At 36.3% G+C, this 25,673-nt stretch overlaps 1 protein-coding gene and 1 long non-coding RNA gene across 7 annotated transcripts in view; one reads left to right on the top strand and one right to left on the bottom strand.

Moving 5' to 3' along the window:
* GLRA2 (glycine receptor alpha 2) overlaps positions 1 to 5,429 on the bottom strand; it is a 194,564-nt gene extending 189,135 nt beyond the window's left edge. Inside the window, exons 1-4 of one of the 6 annotated variants that reach the window (XM_011362956.1) lie at positions 5,209 to 5,364; positions 4,584 to 4,762; positions 3,472 to 3,699; positions 2,298 to 2,431 (exon numbers count right to left, since the gene is read on the bottom strand). Coding sequence is in view for 5 of the 6 variants with exons in the window: in XM_023532349.1 (XP_023388117.1) it covers positions 2,298 to 2,431; positions 3,631 to 3,699; positions 4,584 to 4,651 (271 nt within the window). In the remaining variant the exon portion in view is untranslated. Of the gene's footprint in view, positions 1 to 2,297; positions 2,432 to 3,471; positions 3,814 to 4,583; positions 5,042 to 5,208 lie in introns of those variants that run through there. The other 5 variants (XM_011362953.2, XM_023532349.1, XM_023532350.1 and 2 more) reach the window with 5 other exon arrangements.
* A 16,901-nt stretch (positions 5,430 to 22,330) lies between these two features.
* LOC111741674 overlaps positions 22,331 to 25,673 on the top strand; it is an 85,910-nt gene continuing 82,567 nt past the window's right edge. Inside the window, exon 1 of the long non-coding RNA XR_002781058.1 lies at positions 22,331 to 22,411. This is a non-coding gene — a long non-coding RNA (uncharacterized LOC111741674). The remainder of the gene's footprint in view (positions 22,412 to 25,673) is intronic.

Raw genomic sequence — 25,673 nt, 5'->3', positions numbered from 1 at the left:
TGGGGTTGGGTTGATAAAACATAAATATGTAGAAGAACCATATTAGACATATAAGTTTTCATGGGAACACCAAGAAGGGAAAATCGTTTTAGTCTAAAATAATGGGACAGGTTTTACATCCAGGAAAAACCAAGATACTCAGAGTAAAGAGAATTGTGGGAGCTATTAGGTAATTGGTCTGATGTAAATGGTCTGTGCAAAAAAAAAAAATGTATAAAAATATCAGGGTTCATTAAAGTGGAGTGGTAAAGGGAAAGGGAGACAAAACTCAGGGAAGTCCATTAATGTTAGAGTGTTAAGTGACATCCACCCCATTCCCTTTTTATAAGTCTTTAAAACATCCTGTGCTCAGCTTTTTTAAGTAGTGGATTGATCTCAAAAACATGGCCATGCTTTACTATACTTAATATTCTCATTTATGTATCCTTTGGAATTGTGAGAAATGTCATTCCCAAAGGGCAGCATCCCGAGAAGAACCAGAAAAAAAAGCCGTGTATGGAAATAATTATTCTGTGTGGTCACTAAAAGTAGCAATGACAACGTGGATGTTTTATTACTCTTTGCAGTTTCATATCCTTTTGAAAAATTATGTCTAGAAAATAATAGCTTCTATTAAACAAGATGCTCATAAACTTGAAACATTTTCTATCTCTGGACCTTCTCTATGACGCTTTCCATAAATAGCTTAATGGAAAACCTTCCTTCTATTTGTTGGAATCCTGTAGTATTTTATCTGTACTTTCTAATGTTACTTAACTATTAACTACTTAACTATTTCCATCTAATAATATATATGTTATGTTATAATATTTTATAAGTATTCACATAACATCTATTCTCCACACTGAAAGTTTTGATGGTAGCACTCAAACCTGTTTCATCTTTCAACTGCTCAAAGCATGCAGTAGTTAATATTTTGCATATAGTTCAGACTCCAGAGTTATTGAGTGACTAAGTGAATAAATGTATGAATGAGTGAGCAGTCTCATTGAAAGCTGATTCTCGACTTGTTACTCATAGGATTTTATTTCAAATATTGACTTCCAAAACAATACTCACAAAATTAATATGAAATGGGATGAACATGAAAATTGTTTTCAGGAAAACTGAGCTTTGAACTTAGTTCTTTAGTCTCTCTGGAAATCCCTATAAATAAAAAAAAAAAAATACTTGTTTTGCCAAAATTCCAACGTATTTATTTATAAAATGTGCCCTTAGCTGGGTATATTCAGAGGTGTAGCACTTAAAAAAGAAATCAATTTAGAATTTAGTTTTCATGCTCATATTTGCCAATAATAAAAATTAATAAAAATTCAAGGAAAGCAATCCAATTAAATTGCTAATAAGCAAAACCAAAGCGATGCATGAATTATGACATAACATTTAGAATATTATAGGTTTCTCTCCTTATAAAATATTATAAACACTTCACAATGCATTATATCAAATTATAAGATAAAATGCAGTTGTCATTTAAAATATGTATTTAAAAATTAAAACATTAAAATAATTCAATTATTAATAATTGGTTCTTGTTATGATATTTTTCTGATTCAGAATAGAAATAAACCAAATGGTTAAAAATTAATTTCTACAGACTATTAATAACATTTTTGTAATGTTAAGCAAACAAAAACACCAAATTTTTGTTTTGTCTCTAATTGAACAAAGAAAGTATTCACCATCTTTGACATTAGCACTTTTCAATTCTGTTATCTTAATTTGTTGTTAATTTCAGATAAATAACTTTAAATAAACAATTAGAATATTTAAACAGGAAACCAAAAATTTCTGAGGTATTATTAGAGCCTCTTTTCACAATATTTTAAAATGAGAGAAACCCGAAAGTGTGTAAAATGGCATGTTTTATACTGAGATTTAATCTTCACTTTGTGAGTAGGTATTCTAAACCCAAACCATTTTAGTATAATCATTGAATCTTACTATGAGTCCTAGTAGACATTCATACAAGTGAAGCCCATCATTTTTTCTTGGACTCATTTCCAATCACGCTCTCACTTAAGGTAAAATAGGGAATGTGACAGTAATATCTGACATTAGTTTTTTTTTTTTTTGTGGAATAGAACACAAATGAGGTAAGTTTCTAGAAGTGGCAAGCAACATGTAAAATTTAGGCTGTTAAATTGATTAATTCAAAAGAATGCCAAAATGAAATGAATACTATACTTGTTTCCATTTTATAATAAAAAGCCCTGAAAACTTTTTTTTTAAGTATTTAAATGTCTAGAAGATTTCCCACTTAACATAAACTTAACATAAGTTTAATTGAAACCTACCTTTGAAATTTGGCCTAATCCTTGCATCATATCCTGATGTCCTTCCCATTAATTTGTCCAAGAAATCTGAAGGCGATAGGGTCTGCGAAGGTTGTTTTCCAGACCTGGAGTCATGGTCTTTGCAGAAAGCTGACCTAAACACATCATTAACTGTTTTAGCAACAATTCTAATTGCCGGAGAACTAATGCTCACAGAATGTTTGACATCATGTTTTATAAATATATTTGACATGTTAGCAAGAAGAAAATGAAAATTACAAACTCTTTGGCCAACTTCTGAAATTATACATGGTCTAGAGTTAACTTTAAATGATGAGAGGTGTAAATCCTGTCATATCTCTTAAGTTTTTGAACTTGAGCCATACATAAGGTGTTTAAGATGATACAACATGCATAGTTTTAGATTGTAGATTTTATGGATTTATAGTTAAAGCTATTTCTAGAGTCATCAGAGAAATGAAGATGATAATTTCTAAAATTTATGTGATTGCCTTAAAACCATTTCCCCATGAATTAAAAAAAAATTCTTCCAGCATTTGAGCCTTTAATATAAGTCCTCTACTTCTTATAAGAAATATTTAGTAAGATGGGCAGAACAAAGTAAACATGAATTATCCCATTACTTCCTTTCTCACCCACTAGATTTTATTCCAGCTATCAACTATAAATACTTTCCAATGTGTTGTCTAAAAGAAAATCTACACTTGGAAATTTAACTTCATTCTAAAATAGGTCGACAATGAGCATGTCCGTACTTCTATTATTTTATCAGTTGTGATCTACAGATTAGCATTTGAATAGTTGACTCAAAGTAGTCATGGAAAAGAACTTCTCAATTATTTTATCTTTCTCATTATCAAAAACACTAAATATTGATTGGAACATTTTTTAGGTTCTTATTTTCCTTAAAGGGCTTATAAAAAGAGCATATTTAGTTTGTAGTGAAAATGAATTTGTTCACAGTACATAGTGGTTACTGTTGATTTCTTTTCTAAAGTATATATTTTACAAGCTTTCTTTTCAATAGTTTAGCAATTATCTTGTTAATTCTATAACTAAGAAAATACCACATTCCTTCCAGTTTTTCAAAGAAGTAGTACTAAATGTAAGTACAATGATGGTGTAAACATTTGGTAGGACTTAAAAATTGATCAAATCATCTAGTAATACTCACATTCCCATATGCAGAATCATCTGAATAATGAAGTGCTATTTAGTTATGATGGTGGTGGTGGTGGTGAAGATGATGATGATGATGATGATGATGATGATGATGATGATTCTAATAAAACCCAGCCTACAGCTTTTCTTAATCATAGTAGAAGGTGTGAACCTGAAAGGAACATAGTGAGTTTTTCCAGTACTCATAGCATTGCTGCTATATGTTCCATTTCTCTTGGTTCTGTGAAAAAAATACCATAAAATTTGGTTAAAATTAAATGAAGAGTCCTTTACTTTGTTATATGAACATCTCCTATCTCTATCTTGTCTTAGAACTTATTCTATTATGATGGCTTTTCCACATACTGGTAATCTGATATTTTGAAGTAGCAATTGATTTGGCAATTTGTAAATTAGGTAGAAAATGCAAGCATATAAATAATGATTTCTCACTTATTTTAATTATGCATAGTCCATTTCTCATGCATACATAAATACAAAGATGTCATATTAATTACATTTTGATATGCAGTTAAGTTCCAAATATACTGAACAGTAGAATATAGTGGCAAAAGGAGATTTTAAATGTTTCCGATATTTCAAGAAATTGCCCAAATTATAGTCCTCATAGTATGCACCTAGTTGTTTAAATACAATTGGTGTCCCAAGTTAGCTAAGAATTAGGACTCTTTTATATCTTTTATAAAATAAGCATGATCTTGGCAAATTAATCCATTCACTTCCACCATATGAAAAGCAATGTATCCAATAATCCCTTTAAATGACTTGCAGAAGAATTTGAAAGCAAAAAAAAAAAAAAAAGTCACCATTATATAGAAATGTGAAGAGCATTCAACTCATCAGACTACTTTAATATTACATTGGCTGTGAAAATGTGTTGAAATGCAGAGTTGGGTTATGCATCATAAAACTTGCCTTTGTGAAAATGTACCACCCTCCCACCATAATTAAGCTTTTTAAAAGAACAAAAGAAATCTAACTCTCCTCCATAAAATTAAAATAATATGGTCCAGAGCATAGAAAATAGATAAAAATTGCACGACACATTCGCTTTCAAACAGTTTTCATGGGGAAAATATCAGCATGCAAAGTCTTTTCACCTACCTGAAGTGGCTGGTCTCTAAGAAAAATGCAAACAAGGCTGTCAAAATGTTCACTAGCTGCCGGTTCATTCCTGTTTCTGTGATGCTTGTGGAAAATATCCCCAAAATGATTCCAGAAAGAAGCTAGGACAAAGTATCTATCTATTGTCCAAATTCAAAATCTGGCAGGAATCTAGTTTCCTTGAAAATCAAAAAGAGATTTGGGTTTGTACAGTTTGCTGAGAAAAAACAAAAAGTGCCAGTTCTAGGCATCGTGGTCAGGTCAAACCGGGGCTCAGGACCATCAGTTAACCCAGGAAAGACAAAGCCTAAGAACTGATGGATCCCCTAGGTGCTTTTCCCGAATAATAAAAATGCTGCTACCTTAATCGCATCACCATGCAAAGGGGACTGGTGACAATGCCATGCTGGAAGTCGGGTTGCTGTGGCTTTTGTTTTAAGTCCTTTCTGTTTAGCAAATCTCTTTTATCTAAAAAAAAAAAAAGAATGTTTTTTTTTAAAAGAAGTTTTAAACGAGGGACAAGAAAGGACTCAGCGCGCTGGAGTGGGTAGGGAGAAGAGGGCAGAAATGCTGCGATCCAGTGCTGGAACGAGGGCTACAGAAAGAGACGGAGACGTGATCTTACCCAGCCTATAAATTTCAGCACTCGGACAGCTCCTAGCTCTGAAGTGCGCATGTTTCCTTTTTCAGTCGCTTGGGGCGGGGGTCGAGGAGACGCATTCAAGAAGGGACCTGCCTGCCATTCAAAGGCAAAGAGTTGACTGGCCGTTCAGCACAGGGGTGCCGAAGTGGGTGCGATAAAACCAGGGAAGAGCAGAGGTCAGAGTAGATGGAGAGGGTGAAGGAGTCTAGGGTCTGAGCTTCTGGAAATGCAAGTCTGTCAGTGGGTGGGCGGGACGGGAGTTTGAACCGGAAAAGAGAAGAGAATATAAGTCTAGGCGTGGGAAAAGGAAATTGGGGGAAGCAGAACACAGAATCTGGAGTACTGAAATTATAACAAGGGAGTGAGACCTGGAGGCAAAAGGGGGAGTCCTGTGCGGAAGAGGAGGGGGCATTTCCGTGGCATAGAGAAGCCCGTGTGTGGGAAAAGAATCATGAGTATCGATAAATTAATTTAGGAGCCTTTTATGCCTTCCTCACCCCTTGAGTGTTTTCGTTTGATTTTAGCCTCGTGTTCCCAGAGGATCTCTCTGCCTCTCTACTAGGGAAAGCCCCTTCCGCTGAGCTTTCTTCAGTGGCTCAAAATCCCTGGGCATCCTCTTCAAGGCGCAGATTTGTAAAGGAAGAAAAATACAATGGGCCAGAAGGGGGCAGTAGCAATCTTTTCCTGCCCTGGTTAAAGGTTAGAGTAGGGCTCTCACTAAAAAATGGAGCAAGAAAGGGTAAGACTGCGGGTTGAGTTTCTTCTGCCCATTCTAGATGTTGATCGCCAGAGAAGATCATGTAATAAATGTGGGTGTTCTTTTCCTAAATTGACTAAAGAGATAGAAAATAGTGAAAGTTTATAAATCCTGTACAAAAGCATGACAGGTAACCTTGCTATTTCTAACTAAATTTATAAATATTAGTCAGAATAAAAGAAGAAAGGTAAATAGTTCAATGCAAGTAATTAGTAGCTTCTGGTAAAGGGAAATAAAAATGCATGTTCGACCAGGATTTTTGTTTGTAAAATATACCTTGTTAGTCCCCTTGGCACTCCACTGTAGGTCTTCATTTTAAAGCAAATAATATGATTAACTTTTAGTCCATAAATGATGAATCTGCCCTTGGGTCAGTTTAAATATCATGGCAGAGTAACAAAGAATTCTATGTTTTTAAATAGTAGAAAAAATTTTTTTTCTGAGAAAAAGATTAAGTTCTTTTCACCTTTTAATGTTAATATAAATCACCTGAGAATCTTATCGAAATGCATCTAGTAGGTCTGAGGTGGTACTTGAGAGTCTGCATTTCTAAGAAGTTCATAGCTGAGACTGATGCTGCTAATCCACTGATCACACTTTGAGTAGCAATAGTCTGTACGCCCTTTTATCGGATTTCTGCCCCACCAAGACGGTGAGAATATAGGAACTTCTCTTTAATGACAAGCAGCAGTGCCCAAGCATTCTGCTTACATACAAAATCAATTCTTTGGATATGTTCTCTTAACTTTCAAAGCCCAGAAAGAGTGATTCAATTTAAAAGGAAGAGAGTGTAGTGTAGTGTAGTGTAAGACATCCCTGGCCTGCAACTTCGCATCTGTTCACTTCCAGATTCATACACATGGAAACTCTGGACCTGATTTTATCCCTGCAGTCCTGACCCACAAAGTAAAATCAATTCCTAGAAATATATTTCTTCAATTGGTGCTATGGAAAATCATACAAGATTTTTTATGCTCAAGATTCTTTCCAAAAGAAAAAAAAATACATATGTAAAAGTAGAAGAAAACGATTGGTCTCAAATTTGTTTGAGGTTGTAATACTGCTTAAATTAATACAGACTTTGCAAATCATTTCTTTCGACAGCAGTCTTGTTGAAAGACTCTGGCTAGCAGCATGAAATCATAACATTTATTATTTTAGAGTTGGAAGGGGCTTCAGAGAGGATCTAGTCTAGCCTCCTCATTTTACTTCTCAGCTCTCTTCAATTTGGGTTCCAGCTCTGTCAATCCACAGAAATAGCTCTCACTAAGGCTGCCAATGAATTCCTTATAACTAAGGCTTGAGGTTATTTTTTCGTTGTCATCTTACTTGACAGTTCCACAGCACTGAACATCATCGGTCTTTTTTCTGTTTGTCTAAAAGTTTTATTTTTATTTTATTGTGATAAGAACACAACATGAGATATACTCTCTCAATGGATATTTAAGTGTACAATATTGTTAACTCTAGGCAGGATATTGTACAGTGGATCTCTAGAACTTATTCATCTTGCATCACTGAAATTTTATATCCATTGATTAATAATCCCACTTCCCCCTCTCTTCTGTCCCTTGCAACCACCATTGTGGTCTCCTGAAGCACTTTCTGTCCTTGACCCTGTGACATAGTACTCTTGGATTGCCTCTTCTTCTGTCCCCTTTGTAGGCATATCCTCCTCTACTTTGCTTATAAAAGTTGGATTTCCTAAAGCCTATATTCTAGGCCCTCTCTTCTTCTCACACTGCACTCACTTAGCCAATATTATGTACATCCATAATTTCCATTATCCTTTTGTGCAGATGACACACAAATACATATTTCTATCCAGGCCTGTACATTCAACTGCTTCCTAAACGATTCCTGTTGGATGTCTCAAATACTTCTCAAACTCCACATGTCAAAATCGAACCTTTTAATACTTCTTCCAAATCCTGTTTCTGTTGTACTATGCCTGTTTCATTGTTGCCAACCAAAACCCAAGTCATCATCCCTAAGACTCTCTCTCTACCACTCACCATATTCAGTTCTTCACCAAGCCCTATTGATTCTATCTCTGATATTTTCCAAATCTGTCTACTCTCTCCATTTCAACCTCTACAACCCCAGTTGGGGTATCTTTGTCTCTTGCTTGTATTGCATCAATAGTTACCTTACTAGTCTACCTGGACCAACAGCTGATCATCCTCTACCTCATTCTCTACACTGCAGTTAGAATGATTGTTTAAAAACCCAAATCTAATTCTGTCACACTCCCTGATCAACACTGTGACTCTCCATTGATCTTTGGGTTGAACAAGAAAACTACTTAACATCACCTAAAAGTTGCACATGGTCTGGCCCATGCCTACATTATCCTTCATCTCGTCCCCTACTTATCTCATTCCTTCCCCTCTAGCCATATTGGTCTATTCTTAATCTCTCATGCTTGCCATATTTCTTAATCCCATAGCATGCCGTGCCTCCCGTTTTGTCTTGTTAACGTTAGCTTACTTAAAAAAAAAAATCTCTCTGCTCAAGTGTTATTTCCTCAAGAAGGCCTTCCCTGACCTGCACAACTCTATCAACTCTCCCTATGACACAGTCCCTTAGTACGCAGCAACTGTGATTGAAAGAGCTTGTCGGCATTGCATATATACATGTGTCTGTTTAATTGCTTAGATAATGAGCTTTGTAATGGACAGAGACAGCATCTGTTTTGGTTCACCATCATATCTCTATACATTCAGTGATAATGACAATAATCACAATGGTATCGATGCTGATTAGGATATAGTTTCTAAAGTGCACCCAGAAGTGCTGCTTAAACAAAACAATATGCTTAAGTATGTGTAGTTTTGTCAAAAATTACTTGTTAGGGAAATTAACAATTTAAGAACTATGATTATTTGAAAGGAAATTAAGCTCAGTGGCTCAGGAGTCTATAGCATGAGTTGCAAATACAAGTAGGAGACTATGAAACCGATATCCTTGATTCAGATTCCACCTCAAACACTGATCAATTATGTGACCTTGGGCAAGTCATTTAATCCCACTGAACCTCATTTTTGTAATATATAAAATACAGATGATAATACTGCTACATAAAATACTTCTATATGGAATAATCTTAAAAGTCATGTGAAATCATAGCTGAAGATATGTTTTAGGTTCTTTTTTATTAAAAATGATTGAGGTGACATTGAACAACAAAATCCAGTAAGTTTCAAATGTACAATTCAACAGTATGTCATATATATTGCATTGTGTGTTCAACACCCAGAGTTAGATCTCCTTCTGTCACCACATATTTGACCCCTTGTACCCATATATACCTCCCCCTTCTTCCCCTTCCCTCTGGTAACCACTAATCTACTGTCCATGAGTCTCTATTTGTCATGATTTTTTGTTGCTTTTAGATTTATATCCCACATATGAGTGATATCATGTGGTTCTCAGGTTTTTCTGTCTGATTTATTTCACTTGGCATAATAATCTCAAGATCCATCCATGTTGTTGCAAAGGGCAGTATTTCATCTCTTCTTATGGCTGAGTAATATTCCATTGTCTGTATGTACCACAGCTTCTTTATCCAGTCATCTATTGTACGGCACTCCGGTTTCTTCCATGTCCTGGCCGCTGTGAATGATGCTGCTATGAACATCAGGGCGCACATATCTTGTGTTTTAGGTCCTTAATCTCAGTTCTTAGCATCTGTTGACTGCTGAAATTCATGTTTTGATGTTGTCTTTTGAACAATTGCACTTGCAGGTAAATACAGTCTCAGGAGCTTGGAAAGGTCTTACATGCAATGCACTAGAATCCTGAAGTGAAATTCACCTGTGCTTCTAATTCACTAAATTACAACTGATTGAGGCATGTGGCACCCTCATTTTGTACTCTTAACAGAAATGAGAAGATTCTGACCCATCCTATAATTTCATAAGGGTCAAAGCACGATATTTGGTCAATATGATGCTACATATTTAAAAAATTCTAAATATAAACAAATAGAGACATTTCTTATGAACATAAGTACCATTCGATCATTGGTATTATTTACTGACACTAATAAACCTCTAACATATACATAATGTTTTACAGTTTTCAAAATACCCACACGAAGTGGTGGGTAGAACAATGCTTAATCACCATATTTTTTCCACTGAGGAATCTAAAGTTCATTCATGTAAGTTGATCAATTTTCTTAAGTCCACATGGTTATTAACTGACAAAGTCATACTTTTTATGTGTACTACCTAAGTAAATAGACTTAATTCTCATCATATGTATGATTGGTGTTATTTTTAAGTAACTGAAAACCTACTATATACCCAGAAGTATTTTTTTTAATAACTATGTTTATATTTCCATTGCAGTAAGTGCCTCTCTCAATAGCACTTTGTTTTCCGTTATATTGAGATCCACATACATACAAATGATAAATAGAAAGCCCATTATTAAGAGTCTCAAAGTCAATTTCTTTAGGGAAAGAGTTGGAAGATGTCTAATATATCAACATCCTGTATCAGGTCTCCTTGTGAACTCTTATGGGTCTTCTATCAGAGAGACGGTCCTCCTAAAATATGGGCATTCTTTCCTCTGCTTGAAAAGGTAAAGTAAAGATTAAGAAAGACCTTATTAATTTATGGTAGACACCAACCGAGAAGTAGAAGTTTAAGGTAAATTAGAGAGGACAAGAAGTCGTTTTACTAAATCTTTAGTTGCTTTAGGATGCTCTGACAGAGAACAATAAAGCCAAATTCATCTTCAAAAATTCCACCTTGTGAATTTTAGGAGAGAGTCTCCTGCCTCAAACAGACCCTCCTTGCATGGTAGGGCCCAAGGTTAGAATGGATCTCTGGGTGAGAGAGCCCTCTGACATGAGAATGTGTGGTCATCGTCAGATTTGTTAAAACATGTGACTTGTGAGATTAATGGTTAGCAATTGCCATTCTTGGAGTGTACATAATATCTCAGGGATCAGGTGGAGAGTCTATCTCTTAAATCCAAAATCTCTAAGCTACCACTGCAGAGTCAATAAATGGCTCTCAGCTTTCATGACCACTCACTGGCCCACATGTCCTTTATCTCTTTGCAATGGTTGTATTGGAAATAAAAGGCACACTATAGAACTCACTGTGTTGGATTAAATAAGTTGCCAGGAGGACAAAAATTTAAAAAGGACGATGAAAAATGAAGCATAGTTCCTGCATGTTGATTTGTGCAGGCGGCTACAAGCACTAGTACTAATGAATTTACAGCTATTTTCAATGGCCATCATTGTCCACAGAGAAGGATGCCTAAAGAGCTGATGTCACCCTGCATTTATTTCCTTTCATTTTTAGAAATCTAGTTTGCTTCTCTCTTCATCTTGCGGAATGAATAAAGATGCTCAGCATGCAGAGAGGCAACTTCAAGGCTACGAAATCTAAATTGTGAATTCACTGCTCCTCCAGTTCCATGCAGACGATGGAATGTCTGTCCAGAGTATTTCTGGATTCAATTACTTAGAAGTCAGAAAAATCATTTTAGGATTGGAACTCTTCTGTTTATTAGTGTTTAACGTTCATAGACCACATGTGTGTCCATCACTTGAAAAATTTTCTATTTCCAGCAACGATTTATATAAGTGATTGCTTCTTTGTTGGCTAATGTGAGAAATGCAGCATTTCTTTTCATAAACATCAAGTGGGCAAACATTAATTTGGATGGTAAATCAAATGTAATACAACTTGAATATATTAGAAATTTTCCTCCTTTGCTACAATTCTAAAATTGAAAATAATAAATAACAATAGGATTGATTGTTCTGTATCACTTGTCTTAGAATCTCCTACCTTCGGTTCTGCAACTGATGTAAAAACTGCTTCGACATCATCTTCATTATCATGATACTCTTGCTGAAAATTTATTTTGGAGAATTCTCAGATTTTGAAGTTTTGTTGATTTAATTAATGTTTAGACCCTCCTTCCTATAAAATATCTCTTCTCGGTTCACATAAGGTTGAAAAGGAGCTGATTTTGAAAGAGTGAACTATTTTAACTTGACCGATAGCAATAATTTTACAGTTGCAAGTAAGCTAGCTCTTGGTAGTTAAAGTGGACTTCCATTCATTATATTTACCGATGACATTGTTATTATTGTTCTAAAGCATAATGTAGATGCCAACAGGATAGTGCATATGTAATCGACAGTTCCGCCAATCGACCAGTTGACAAATATTAATTGGGCATTTACTATATACAAAGTACTGTGTACTTCTCTGAAGATGAGGCAAAGTGATATAAGACATTTCCGTCCTCTGGAGAATTATGATCTATGTATTAAGATAAGAAAAATAAATATTATAGAAGTGGGGCTCTAGGTCAGGATATCATCTGGGGAGATTAGTTTACTGACACCCAAGAGCTCAAAATGTGGCATTCACCTATGTAATCTTTAGAGTCTAAACTCCGGTTCTTGGCAGGTTCACAGTATCTTGTCAGTATCCCAAAGAAGTCATTAATCAGGGATGTGACATATTAACTTTGTGATACTTAGGAGCCTGACATACAAAGCAGAACAAACATATAACTATCAGGCTATCAAGTCACCCGTGTAGGCTGTGCATCGTATAAGTTTCTTAGGTACACACATCCTGGAAAGCTTTCATGATAAACATGAAATTAGAATAATAGGATTTTTAAATTGTATTTCCTAAGTTTGCCGGTTTGAGTATGTTATTTTTTAAAAGGTCATTTCTTTTTAGTGAGTGTGCTATTTATTAGTTGTAACTTTAAATGTGTTGACTAACAATTGAGGACACATGAGAGTCCACAGGGACATGAGTACATATAAGGAGCAAACAGCACACATAGCATGTGTTGGCAAAGAGCTGGATGTCCTGTAAAATATGCCAAGCAGACCTGGGAAGTCACCTCTGTCCTGTCCATGGGGCCGTGTTTAGAGTAGCAGACATCCCAACACCCATAGTCCCATTTGGAAGCTACCTTCACTCAGCATCATCCCTTTCATCCTCTCTTTTTGGGTCCAGGCCTTCATACGTCTCTCCCTTTTCATTATAACCTCCTGTGAAGATAATGATAACGCCTAATTCGACTTTGTGGTGTTCTTTCTCTAGTCTCCAGCATCTAGCACAGTGCTTTTCAGATAGGAATGCTCAATCAATGCTTGTTAAACAATTTTTAAATAAATAAATTTTAAAATAAAGATCACAATCCTTTCTAAAAATTTTTTAAAATTAATTTTATTGGGTTAACATTGGTTGATGACATTATATAAGTTTCAGGTGCACAGTTTTTAGGTTTTGACTACATGGTCTAAATGTAAAAAAGTGGAGTAGAAACTATCTCAAATAGGCTGATGGAAACATCTCCAACTTCATGATACCAATTCATGAAGTGGAGTATTTATATCTGTTCTCATTACTTGGTTCTTGGATTGGAATTTGATTTACCTTTCAGATTTCCCTTTTGTGTGCTCTACTTCTAATCACTTCCACTGCTAATTGACATGTTCATTGCTTTTTGAAAATGGTGTATGAGATATTACATACTTACAAAAATATATGTGGAATATATATAAAACATACATAATAATAATAAAACAAACTTCTATGAAACCATATATAGCATAAAACATAGGAAATCACCGGCACCTCTGAAGCCCCCTGAAGACTAATCCACTATCTCATGTCTTGGGTTAACTTCTAATCCTGACTATTTTGGTATCATTTTCTTGCTTTGCTTTATTATCCTAATACACACATTTGTTTAGTTTCTCATGTTTTAAACTGTAGATAAATTGAATGAGATCGTTCATGTTCTTCTCTGATTTTCTTTTGTTTGGTCAATATCACATCATTGCACATGGCAAGAATTCTTTCATTTTCACACTATATTGCTTCAATCTATGAGAATTCCACAATTTATTCATCCATTCTACTGCCGATGGGCTTTTGGGTTGTTTTCAGTTTGGGTTTTTTTTTGTTGTTGTTATTGTTGTTATGATAAATAATGCTTCATAATATTCTTGTATATTTCTCCAGCTGTACATGTGCATATTTTAGAGGAAGAATTATTGAGTCCTAAGGTTTGCACAGCTTCAGTTTTATTAGGTAATGCTAAGTCGTTTTCTACAGTGCTGTAATAATTTACACTCTTACCATAGTGTAGAAAACTTCTAATTTTGTTCTATCCTCATTGACACTTGGCGTTGTCAGACTTCTTAGTTTTTGCCAGTCTGGAGAATGTGAAAAAGCATCTCTTTGTTTTATTTGCATTTATCAAATTACTAATGAGCTTCAATACCATTTCAATATGCTTACTGATCATTTGTGTTTTATCTGAGAAATACCTGTTTATTTCTTTGGAAAAGTATTCAGTTAGGTTGTTTGCTTTTCTTTATTTACGTGTAAAAACTATTTTATAGCAATCCTTGGCTAGTTGTGTGTTTTCTAAATATCTTTTCCTTTTCTTGTTCATATTTTTAATGTAACATTTATTAATTTTTCTCCTTTAGTTTTGAGATTTTTGTCTTGTAATATAAATATTAATATTGAGATTATGAAGATATGCTCCTAGATTACCTTCTATGGTTTTTAAAATGTTATTCATATTTAAATAATACCTAGAGTAAATATTGTCTATTTTAATTACTTATGTGATGTCATATACTTAAGAATTGTTAATTGATGTGTGTAGATCATATATGAAAACAAGAATTAGGTGCTCTCCTTCTAAGGATTTGAAAATTAAAGTGCCCAATAATATCAGTATAGCATATTAGAACATATATTTGCCAAGTCACTTCAAAGAGCTAAAATGGCTTCTAATTTAAAAAGACTTGACTGTAGCTCTGGTAATGCATGGCATATAAGAAACTATCGAAAATATTTTATGGTTTGAAACAATAATTTGTTCCTGTCTCTCGAGGTCTTGTAGTTCGAGTGGGTTCATCTGGGCATTCTTGTTTGGGATCTCTCAAGCTGTTATATGGATGCTAAGGCTTGGTTCATTTGAAGGCTTAATCGTTTCCGACTTCCAAGATGACTTGCTTACATGATTGGTATTTGATATTGGTTGTGGATACTGGATGGGAACTTAGCTGGGGTAGTCAACCACATAGCCTTTCCCTGGGGCTTGGACTTCTTACACCATGGTGCCTGGGTTCTGAGAAGGTATATCCCAACAGCGAGCATTACAAGAGAACAAGGAAGATGTTGCTACAGGGATTCTTATGTCGTAGGGATGCTGCATTTTACTGGTTACACATGGGCAGCTCAGTTTCAATATGGAAGGGGACTTCTCTAAGGTGCGAATACTAGAAAGTATGGTTCATCGGACAGTCGTTTTTGAAGATTAACTATAACAGCCATGTCAAAGGATTTCCAGTATTAATATCCATAGGGAGTGTTGTGTCATCTTCTAATTCAAGCAATAAAGAAGATTAGATAGACTGAAAAACCTCTCAGTGCAAAACACCTAAAACTTGTAATTTAAAATGTTTTTAAAAGCAAAGTTGAACTGGTCATGAACTAAGAGAAATTCTCAGAGATCCAAAACAAGAGAATGTGAATCCAGAGTAAAATTCAAATGCTGAAATCAAGCAATGCCGTAGCCTATATTTAGATCCCCAAGACTGATGACTTTAGTTTTAATGGCATCTCAGTTGGGGTGGGGCAAGGAGAATGACAGAGAAATCTTAGAACCCAGGCAGGGGGATGATCTATTTGGAGACCTTCTGTATAAGCCATGCAAAAGAAGAGAGAGCACAGAAGCATTTGCATATTCAAAACTTTACTCTAAATGGAATGAGAACATATCAGAATTTGAAACTACAGAAAAACGCCATGTGGACTTGCGTTCTTGACTCTGGATCTCAAACATCGCAAACTAAGCATTTATTTGGACTTGTTCTAACTTGATAACTTCTGTATCTCTGATGGGAGCAACTAGTCTACTTGGAGGAAACATTTCAACATACGCCTCACAGTTTTCCTTCCGCTAAAGCTATAATGGATATGATTCGCAAACACAAATCATAGAACATATGACAAAACAAGGGCCCCACAAGTAAGAGCCTGGAGAAGCAATGAGTAAAATAAGATACTCAAATACTTCAGAGATTAGAATGATCAAAATTAGAATAATTGTATTAATTGTGTTTAACAATTATAGACGCAAAGAATGGGTAAGAAATAAATGACTCAAAAGAACCAAACAGAATATCTAGAAATGAAAAGCATAATAATTTTTATTTACGAGTCATTAATGATTTAATATTATATTAGATATAACTTTTTAGATAATCGTTAAACTGGAAGATAAACCAAAAGTATTATCTAGAAAAGAACACAAAGAGATAAAGAATTTGAAAACATGAAAGAGAAGTTAAGAAACACAGAAGTTGGAGAGAGCCATCTAACACATGTCAAGTAGATAATTCAAAGAAACCATAGATTTCAGGAGCAGTGATTTTTGAAGAGGCAATGGAGAAAATTTTTTAGAATTGACGAAAATCTTGAATCATCAGAATCAGAAATTCAAGCAGAATAAATAAAATGATTACCCCCACTTAAATAAATTGTACCCAAAGTGAAACTAAAAAACTAAAGAGAAGGAAAAGAACTTGCAATCAGTCAGGAATTGATTTTTTAAAAATTACCAAATGACAACAATTAATGGACAACTGAATTCTCGGCTTTAATAAAAGAACAAGAAGACAATGAAATAAATTACTATTTGATATACTGACAGAATATAACTGTCAACCTAAAGTTATATATCTCCAAAGTTCCTTAAAAAATAAGAGTAAAATGAATATATTTCCAGGAAAACAAAACTAAGAGTGTTTACTAACAATGGAACATCCAGAAAGGAATAAAAGAAAAATAAAACTCAGAGTGAAAGCTATTTCAGGAAAAAGGAAAATGACTCTAGAAGGAAAGATGCAAGAAAAAGTAGTGAATATAGAAATTGTTATACAAACAGGTAAATATGAATAAATAATAACAGTATATATTCAGACAAAAATAGGTCGAAGGCAAGAAAAAAATTTCTTACTAGAGAGAACGAGGAATAGTATCCAGATCAATTTAATTAGGGCTATACTGATATCCACAGAAAGAAAAATCAAGGAAGATGGATGAAGAGGAGCAGAGAGAATAGAGGCAGTAGAAGGTCAGAGGGCCTTCCTGAGAAGGTTTTAAATGCTTAAAGAAAGAGTTAAAAAAGAGGAAAATTAAAAACTCTGTGCCCCTCACTCCATTGCTCCCATTTGTTCTTGCTCTCTCAACTCCCGCCTCTTCTCGGAGACCAACATGCTGGAATTAGTTCACTTGATGTGAGAATGTTAACGGAGAATTGAATTGTTGCTTTCAAGAATATAAAGTTTGTTTTCTAAAATATGCCAAACCAGCATATCTTCATCTCTTTGCAGGGCAACCATATAGGCACAATGAATCGACAATACATAAATGATGGGAATGCCTGCTAAATGGTTAACTATTGGACCAGGCAAGGAAGAACTGGATGGAATCTCTATCACTCAGGCTTTTTTTAAAAAAATGTGTGAGTCTGTCATAAACTCACTTGCTCCCCTCCAGGCTTAATAGCATGTCTATGGCACATGATATTAATTGAGAATTTAGAAGATGTATTTCCAAGTTCTAGCTCTGCAAACAGACAGATTTTTAACTCTCTGAGCTCCAGTTTCCCCTTCAGTAAAATGAGAGATAATACCACGTTCCTTGTCTGTCATCCTGGGTCGTAGCAAAGATGCAATGACATGGGTTATAGGGTGATCTAAACTTCCAGGACTCCAATAAATGTAAGTTATTGTTATTCTTGAATAAATGCTTCCATTATCACAATCATATGAGGCTATTTATGTAATAGCCTCCTTAATTATTTCCTTATTTCTAAAAAGAGGATTATAATTTAACATTTCATATTTAGCAAAGTAGAAAAACTGATTTACTTTTGCACTATAACTTAGTCTTATCTAATTTAGTATTTTTCACCGATGATTAATTGTATATGCAAAATATATGTGAATGAAGAAAACAAGACCATATTATTTTTCAGATGGGCAATTATTATATGAGCTTCTGGAAAGAAAACTTAATTCAACTTTTAAGTTACTAACTTTAATAGTAAAAAGTATGTTTAACGTAGATAAATTGCTAAATGTGAATGGGGGGAGAATTCAATTGATACAAGGGAAAGGTCTTCCTGTCAGAGAAAATTTTTAAATGGAGCTGGAGGTCATTTAATGTAACCATAAGGCTGACTCTGGAAAATATTGAGTTGTGTTTTCTTTTTGACCAGGACACCAAGAAATGTAATCAGCTAAAAAGGATGAAACGATTGAGTATCCAGTGATCTTTCTCCTTTTAAGGACAACTCTTTTATTATGGCTTGCAATGCCTTGAAGATAAGACCAAATTATACTGCAAAAGTAAATCAGTTTTTAAGTAAATATATTAGACAAATGTAGTTGAATAGGCTACCATCATATAATTAGGAAATAAGCTTTTCTATTTATTTATAGGGTACCATAAAGGAAGGGTAAATGCAATTCTCAATGTCATGTATACAGAGTCACAGAGATAAAGATAAGAATGAAAACGAAATATGAATAATGGACGACGAATCATTTTCTTGGGTTTCTACAAGCCACTTAAAAATTAAAATGAAAGGATGCCATGATTAATCTTTTGTTACATAGGACATTGAAAACAGTTTTACTGTGGACCTCAGACCCCTTGATTCCATTGTGTTCAATAGACCCATTATCCCTAGGGATTTGTCCTTTCACCATGGTGTCATAGCTCCTTCCACCAGGATTACATACCCCTTCTAATTCCCAGTTCTGTCTGGCAGCCCTAGGAACAGTTCTGTTCCTAGGAGCTTCTTATCAAGAATCTATAGAGCCCTTGGGCAGGCAATTTTCCCCGAATGTCCCTCCAGACTGCCTCTCCACACTTATCCTGCTCTCTGCCTCTGGAGGCTGATGGCAGCAGACCGGACAAATTAGGCTTTCTTGACATCTGGCTCCCAGTTGATTTCAGCCAATAGGAAGCACCAGCAGGAGATCAGAGTTGGGAAGGAAAGAGAAGTTCAAGTATTTATTCTGTCAACTCCCTACCAGCTAAGCAGAAATTTGGTCGTGGCTTTGTTCTTCTGTTGAAAGCCAAATGCAAAGAGACAAAAAATAGATTGGTGGTTTTCGGTAACTTGAGGGAGATGAAAATGGGGAGTAATTGCTAATGGATATGGGGTTTTGGTGGGTAATAAAAATGTTTTCGAATTATTATTATTATTATTATTAATTATGGTGACATTGGTTAACAAAATCCAGTAAGTTTCAAGTGTACAATTTATCAGTAAGGCATCTATACATTACATTGTGTAATGTTCTTGAATTAGATAGTGGTGATGGTTGCCGAACTTAGCAAATATACTAAGACCATTTAATCATGCATATTAAAATGGTGAGTTTTATGATATGTGAATAATATCTCAATTAAAAACGGATAGGAAATACACAATGAAATATCATCAGCCATAAAAAAGAATGAAATCTTACCTTTGTGACAATGTGGATGGACTGTGAGAGTATTATGTTAAGTGAAATAAGTCAGATAGAGAAGGACAAATACCGTATGATCTCACTTGCATGTGGAATTAAAAAAAGAAAACCCAAGCTCATGGATACAGAGAACAGATTGGTGGTTGCCAGAGGCCAGGGGGTAGAGGGTGGATGAAATGAGTGAAGGGAGTCAAAAGGTACAAACTTCCAGATATAAAATAAATAAGTCCTTGGGATGTAATGTACAGCATGGTGACTATAGTCAATAATAATGGATATTTGAAAGTTGCTAACAGAGTAGACCCTAAAAGTTCTCATCACAAGAAAAAAAATGGTAACCGTGTGGTGATGGATGTTAACTAGACTTGTGTTGATCATTTTGCAGTATGTGAAAGTACTGAATCATTATATTGTACATCTGAAACTAATATAATGGTATATGTCAATTACACATCAATAAAAAATGGCTAGAAAGGTTCCAAATAGACTTTTGTAGCACAAACCAAAGAAAGTGTGGCTAAATAAAAAAGAAACACCGAAAAGTGAAATTATAAAAATGCAAACCAAGAAAAATGCATCATTTATATCGATTAAAGTAAAGAAAGGAGAGAGGGAGGGAGGAAAGAAGGAAAGAAAAAAGAAAAAATCCACAGTTCCTGTAACACGGCTCTCCCTAATAGTTACCGCTCTTTCCAGTTTCAAATAGTGATTCCACTCTCATGCCTTCAGGCCTTGGATGGTAACAGCTCCCTGCTGTTGGCTCCTGGGTGTTCCACCATCCCTAGTTGGCTTCCTTTAATCCTGACCACAGACCTTCATAAATAATCCTTTTAGTAAACCCTCCTCAGGTAATCCATTGGAGCACACCCTCTGTTTCCAGCCAGAACCCTGTCCCTTACGAGCCACCACTGCCCGTGAGATCATGTCTAAGCTCTTCTCTCTGACCTTTAACTCTCTTTTCTTTTCGCCTCACTGTTTTGCAAGCTGTGGTTCAGCATTACTGTCTCTTCTCCCATATCATCTCTAGCGTATGTTTTATATGCTGTGACAATTTTGACTTTGCACTTTGTTTTAAATTCACAAAATTATTTAGTTAAGTAGCACATGTTTTACCTAAAGATGACACAGAAACCCATTCTTCATACTTTTTTTTCATGGCTTTTAGTCCTGAAAGAGGCACTAGTTAAGGCACTGGGTTTGAATTTTAATTTATTATTTCTTGCTTTGCTTTTCCTCCTTTCTAGCTTTTTTTTTTCAATCTTAATCCATGCTTTCATCCCGATTGTTTTCCTGCATCCAATTCTTAAGTCCCAAGTCCCCCTTTATAAAACTACTAAATTACATTATTGATGACAAATCAAAGGAGTCTGAGTTTATGAGTCAGAAAGTCCTTTGCTCTCTCAATATAACAAAGTCTGAATTTTCCACCCTTCAGGGCACAGTACAGAGCTCATCTTAAATTTTTTTTTTTTTTTTTTTTGGCTGATCAAAGAAAGGAGGTCAGTTTACTTGGAAAATGCTATCATGTTTACTTAAACCAAACATCATTGTTAGTTCTTTTACTGTATTGAAAAAATTAAAGTGAAAGATGTTCAAGGGTCACATAGTCCGTTGTCACGAGGCTGTTGGATCAGGAAGGATAAATAAAGATGAGACTAGAATGGAATATTTAGAACCAGACTCCACTTTGGCTTTATAGTTCAATCTATCACAGTTCCTTTTGTACCCCTAGGGACCAGCTTCCGTTCTTCAAAATATGGCCAGAACACATTCCACAGATGATAATAGCAAGAGGGAGGACTTCTTTGCCCACAGTAGAAGGGTCTAATTTTATTTTCCTGATAATTAGCTTAAGAGGTACCACTCTTTAGAGAGGAGTGAAATAAGTGAGGGGTGACTCAGGCCCAGGGAGTCCGGGGAGGGGGTGGCCCAGGTCAGGCATTCTGAGGTCGCCCTTATTGTGGAGGGCATGACGTTTGCTTATGGTATCATCTCTGCAGCATGCTGTTGTAGAATGAGCACTAAACTCTGAGGTTGGCTCTGTATTTGAACCCCAGTTTTGACATTTACTAAGACCAGGAAATCCTGGACTGAACCAGTGATGGAACCAGGTTTCTAGAGGGATTCTAGCTTTGATGGCCTTGTAAGCATTTACTCATTTGGATATTATATTGAGTGCCTACTATGTTCCAGGCCCTATTCTGAGCATGGAAGATATTAACAATGTAAGTAATGCGAAGTCCCTAACCTCAGAATTTACCATGACTTTGCAGGCTAGCCTTCTCTCCAGCCGTCAATTGACCCTAAAAGGGCTAGATGGCACATCGCCCGTCCTGTATCCATAGGCAATCATGCAAAATGCACTAATTAAATGTCTCCATAATGACTGTGTGCTTCAGGAATGGCCTGGTGCCAATGCCTTGAAAAGACTGTGCTCCAAATGCCACTCTTGTCCTGAAGCTAATGGATAAAGTGACCACAGCATATGCCTAGAATTGATTGTTTTCTTTAGATTTAATCAAGCACTCCTTTCTTCCTCTCCTGAAAATGTTAATGTTTTCTCTCTACTACAGCCACTATACCTTAACATGAAAAGAATTACATTTTCCCCTCTGATTTTAATTATCCCCTGACAGCTTTGGGAAATGGCATGGGTAACACAAATCAGAAATGCCAGTTGGCTTTGGAATGCGTCCTGCGTGCTTTTGAGACAGATTTTATGAGTTATGTTTTGAACAAATGTTAACGTTAATTTGTGTTTCCTTAACAGACACCAACAGATGATCAGAAAAGGGAAAGAGGTCCTTCACGAATCTGTGATGGGAGGACTTGCGAGGATTAACGAAACCATGAAGGTAATTAATTGGCCGTCAGGAAAGGCGGGGGAGGTCATGAGATATTTTTTTAAAATTAAATGTATTGGGGTAACATTGTTTAATAACATTATATACATTTCAGGTATACAACTTTATAATACATCTGTATACTCTATTGTGTGCTCATCACCCACAATCTAGTCTCCTTTTGTCACCTTTTATTTGACTTCTTTACCCTCTTTATCTTTCCCCCACCCCCTTCCCTCTTGGTAACCACTTGGAATGTTTCTTAAAAATGTCTTTCCAGGTGATATATGCTAAGCTGTCCATTCTCATTTCCTTAACTGAGGTCCCATTTATATCAATGTTTCTCTATTTTGGGGAAAGGATTAGTTTTTTTAAAGAAAATTTTTAGTCTAAAAGTTTCTAAGCGCTAACTCTCAATTTCTGTACTTTTTCTTTTTTGATCATTCACTAATGAACAACTAGCACTAGTGGCCCTGGAACCACACATTAGAGCCTTGGTTCATATAAGTAAAAGTCATCACCTTTTAAGGGACAGATATTATGCCAAATATTTTTATAGGTATCATACTTTAGTCTTCACAACAATCCTGTGAGGCATCTCTTCCTTCCCGTTTTACAGATGAAAAAAAAATGAGGTTTAAAGAGTTTAGGTAATATGGTGAAAGTCACAAAATAAATCAGTGGTGGAAAATATTTCTTCCTGACACAAACCTATCCACCGCCATCTTTTCTTAAGGATCAGCAAGTATCAGGATTGGATAGTTTGTGATGTGCAGGGTTATTTATGGAAGAATGACATCAGGCAGAATCATATCTGATAGTCCAAGGTCATTAATTAATGCTGGAAGCAAAAGACCAGGAGGACCAGGTCAGGCATGAGTCAAGTACTAGGTAACTGAAGATAAGAATGGTCGAAACTGTGTTGGCTGCTGGACTATGGAGTCTTCCTCATACGCAGCAATCCCAATAAAAAATGAAATAAAGGACTTTGCTTTTGTTAAGCATCCTTTTTTCCTAAAGCAACCAGAGGTATTCTTATTAATAGCTGTCACCTGGGTCTTCCATCACCTTCCAATGTACTGTCTGAGTCTCACTGTAATTCAGTGGTCCGATCCTTTTAAGATGATAGGGTCATCAATATCCATAAAGCTTTACTGTACATGGTAAAGAGAGGGACACATGCTATGGCCCTGTTTGAAGCTCATTTGGAGGGTGTTTATCCTCAGAGACCAAGTGATACACCATCCAAGGTCATCAAATTCAAGGATTTGTCTCCTCTTTATCAGAACATCCTCTTCACAGGGAAGCACACCCTGTGAAGCCAACAAAATTGGGATAATTAAAATCAGAGAGGGAAATGTAATTCTTTTTATATTAAGGTATAGTGGCTGTAGTAGAGAGCATTAACATTTTCAGGGGAGAAGAGGAGGAGTGCTAGGTCGCCCCTCCTTCCCTGGTACGTGGGCATAGGGCGACTACTCAGCTATTTGCAGGGAGAGAAGAGGATTTCACCAGGGAATTAGCTCCTAGGGACACCCACTGGAGACTAAGTGTGGTATCTTTAGGGTTGGATCACTCTCTTCGGAGCAGGGGACATTAAATCTAATATTAGAAATTCACGTGGAAGCTAAAGTAGGAGAAAGAAATACAAGGTGCAAAATGATATAGGCGAAACTGAAAACAAGTGCATTGTCGGCTCCGAGCTGATCGAGAAGGGCAGGTTTCGGTGGTGAGACACCCAGTTGGAAGAATGCACAAGAGGCCGGCATGAGAATGAAAGGCAGACACCAACTTTATTGTGGGGAGTGCGCTTCCGTTGGAGGATGTGCAGTCTATTGTGGGGAGCAGGCTTCTGCTTCTGCTCTTCTTCTGCTCCCCTTCTGCTCCCCAGGGGACCACATGGCTCCACACATATCAGGGTTCAATAGTGGCATTCAGCCACACATGTGTGATACCATAAGCTGAATTATGTTTACATATTTTAGGCACGGGCACCCTATTGCACTAATGTAACATTCTCAGTCCGGGATCCTATTCCTAGCCATGAGCCTGGATTACAGTCAGACCTGGGACCAGCCAGGCCTGGGACCCACATGCATTGTCAAAGCAGGGATGCTAGGTGAAAGGAGGGAGCCAAGCAGAGTATGAGTGGGGGAGGTAGGAGGTCAAATGTGGCAGATAGGCCAATGCATGTCTAAGCACAAGATCAAGTAAGTATTTCATCTAATTTCAAATTAGAGAAAATACAGAAAAGCACTCACAGATACACGTGCACTATAAGAAATTTGTCACCCATATTCTCGTAACCCAGAGATGATCATTTCAGTATGTTTTCTTTACCTTATTTAACTTTGAGAGTAAGCAAAGCCCAACCAAGCTGGTTCTCTGACTGTAGTCTGAGTAGCGCATGTGTTGGAGGGAGTCTAAAAACAGGGGCAGCTAATCCCAGCCTGAAAAACAGTGATAATGTTGCACATGGCCAAGGCATCATGGGATTTCTGACCAAGAGAGAACTCAGAGGTCATCCAATTGGTGATCTTATAAGTCCATTCTTCAGAGTTATATAGGTTTGACACGGCTACCTCGGGCTGTCTGGGGGCAGAGAGGGTTGAGTGTATAGCAAAGTGGTCAAGGTTATAGGTCTCCCACCTGGGCTTCAGCCCAGTGGCTCTGCCTTATCTCATGTATGTATGTGTATGTGTGTGTGTACGTACGTACGTACACACACAGACACACACACACACACACACACACACACACACACACACACACACACACATTCCTTTCTGGATAAGATTCCATTTGAAGAAAGGATTCTGCTGTTTTTAAAAGAGGAAAATAAAAACTATGGTAAGTCATTGTTCTAATACCGATGAAGGAAACGGAAGTCCCAAGAGATGAAAGGACATTTAGAATAGCCCATGGCCAAGTGTGCTTGCCAGCAGGAGCACCCTTGGTCTCCAGCTCTTCTCTGCCATTCCACCTCAGATCAGCTATATCTTTTCTGTCGTCTTCTTTGTAATAGGCGTCCTCTCACTCAGGAAGCATCCGATCTTTTCTCAGGACTCTACAGCAATAGGGGAGTGTATCGTCCCTGCTTCCTCAGGTCTGCGACGTCGCCCCGGGTGCAGGAGTTTGAGTGCTAAAGCCAAGAAAGGCCCAGACAAACCAGAACAGTCAGTCACCCTGTCAGGAAGTGCCGAATTCCCAGATCTTTCCTTACCAACCACTCTGTTTTTGTCATTAGAAGCCCGAGCGAGTTTCTGTCTCTCTC

The sequence above is a fragment of the Pteropus vampyrus genome, unplaced genomic scaffold (assembly GCF_000151845.1).
Source record: "Pteropus vampyrus isolate Shadow unplaced genomic scaffold, Pvam_2.0 Scaffold81, whole genome shotgun sequence".
Taxonomy (NCBI): domain Eukaryota; kingdom Metazoa; phylum Chordata; class Mammalia; order Chiroptera; family Pteropodidae; genus Pteropus; species Pteropus vampyrus.
Note: the sequence above shows the minus strand (reverse complement) of the source record. Positions and strands in the feature narration are given on the sequence as shown.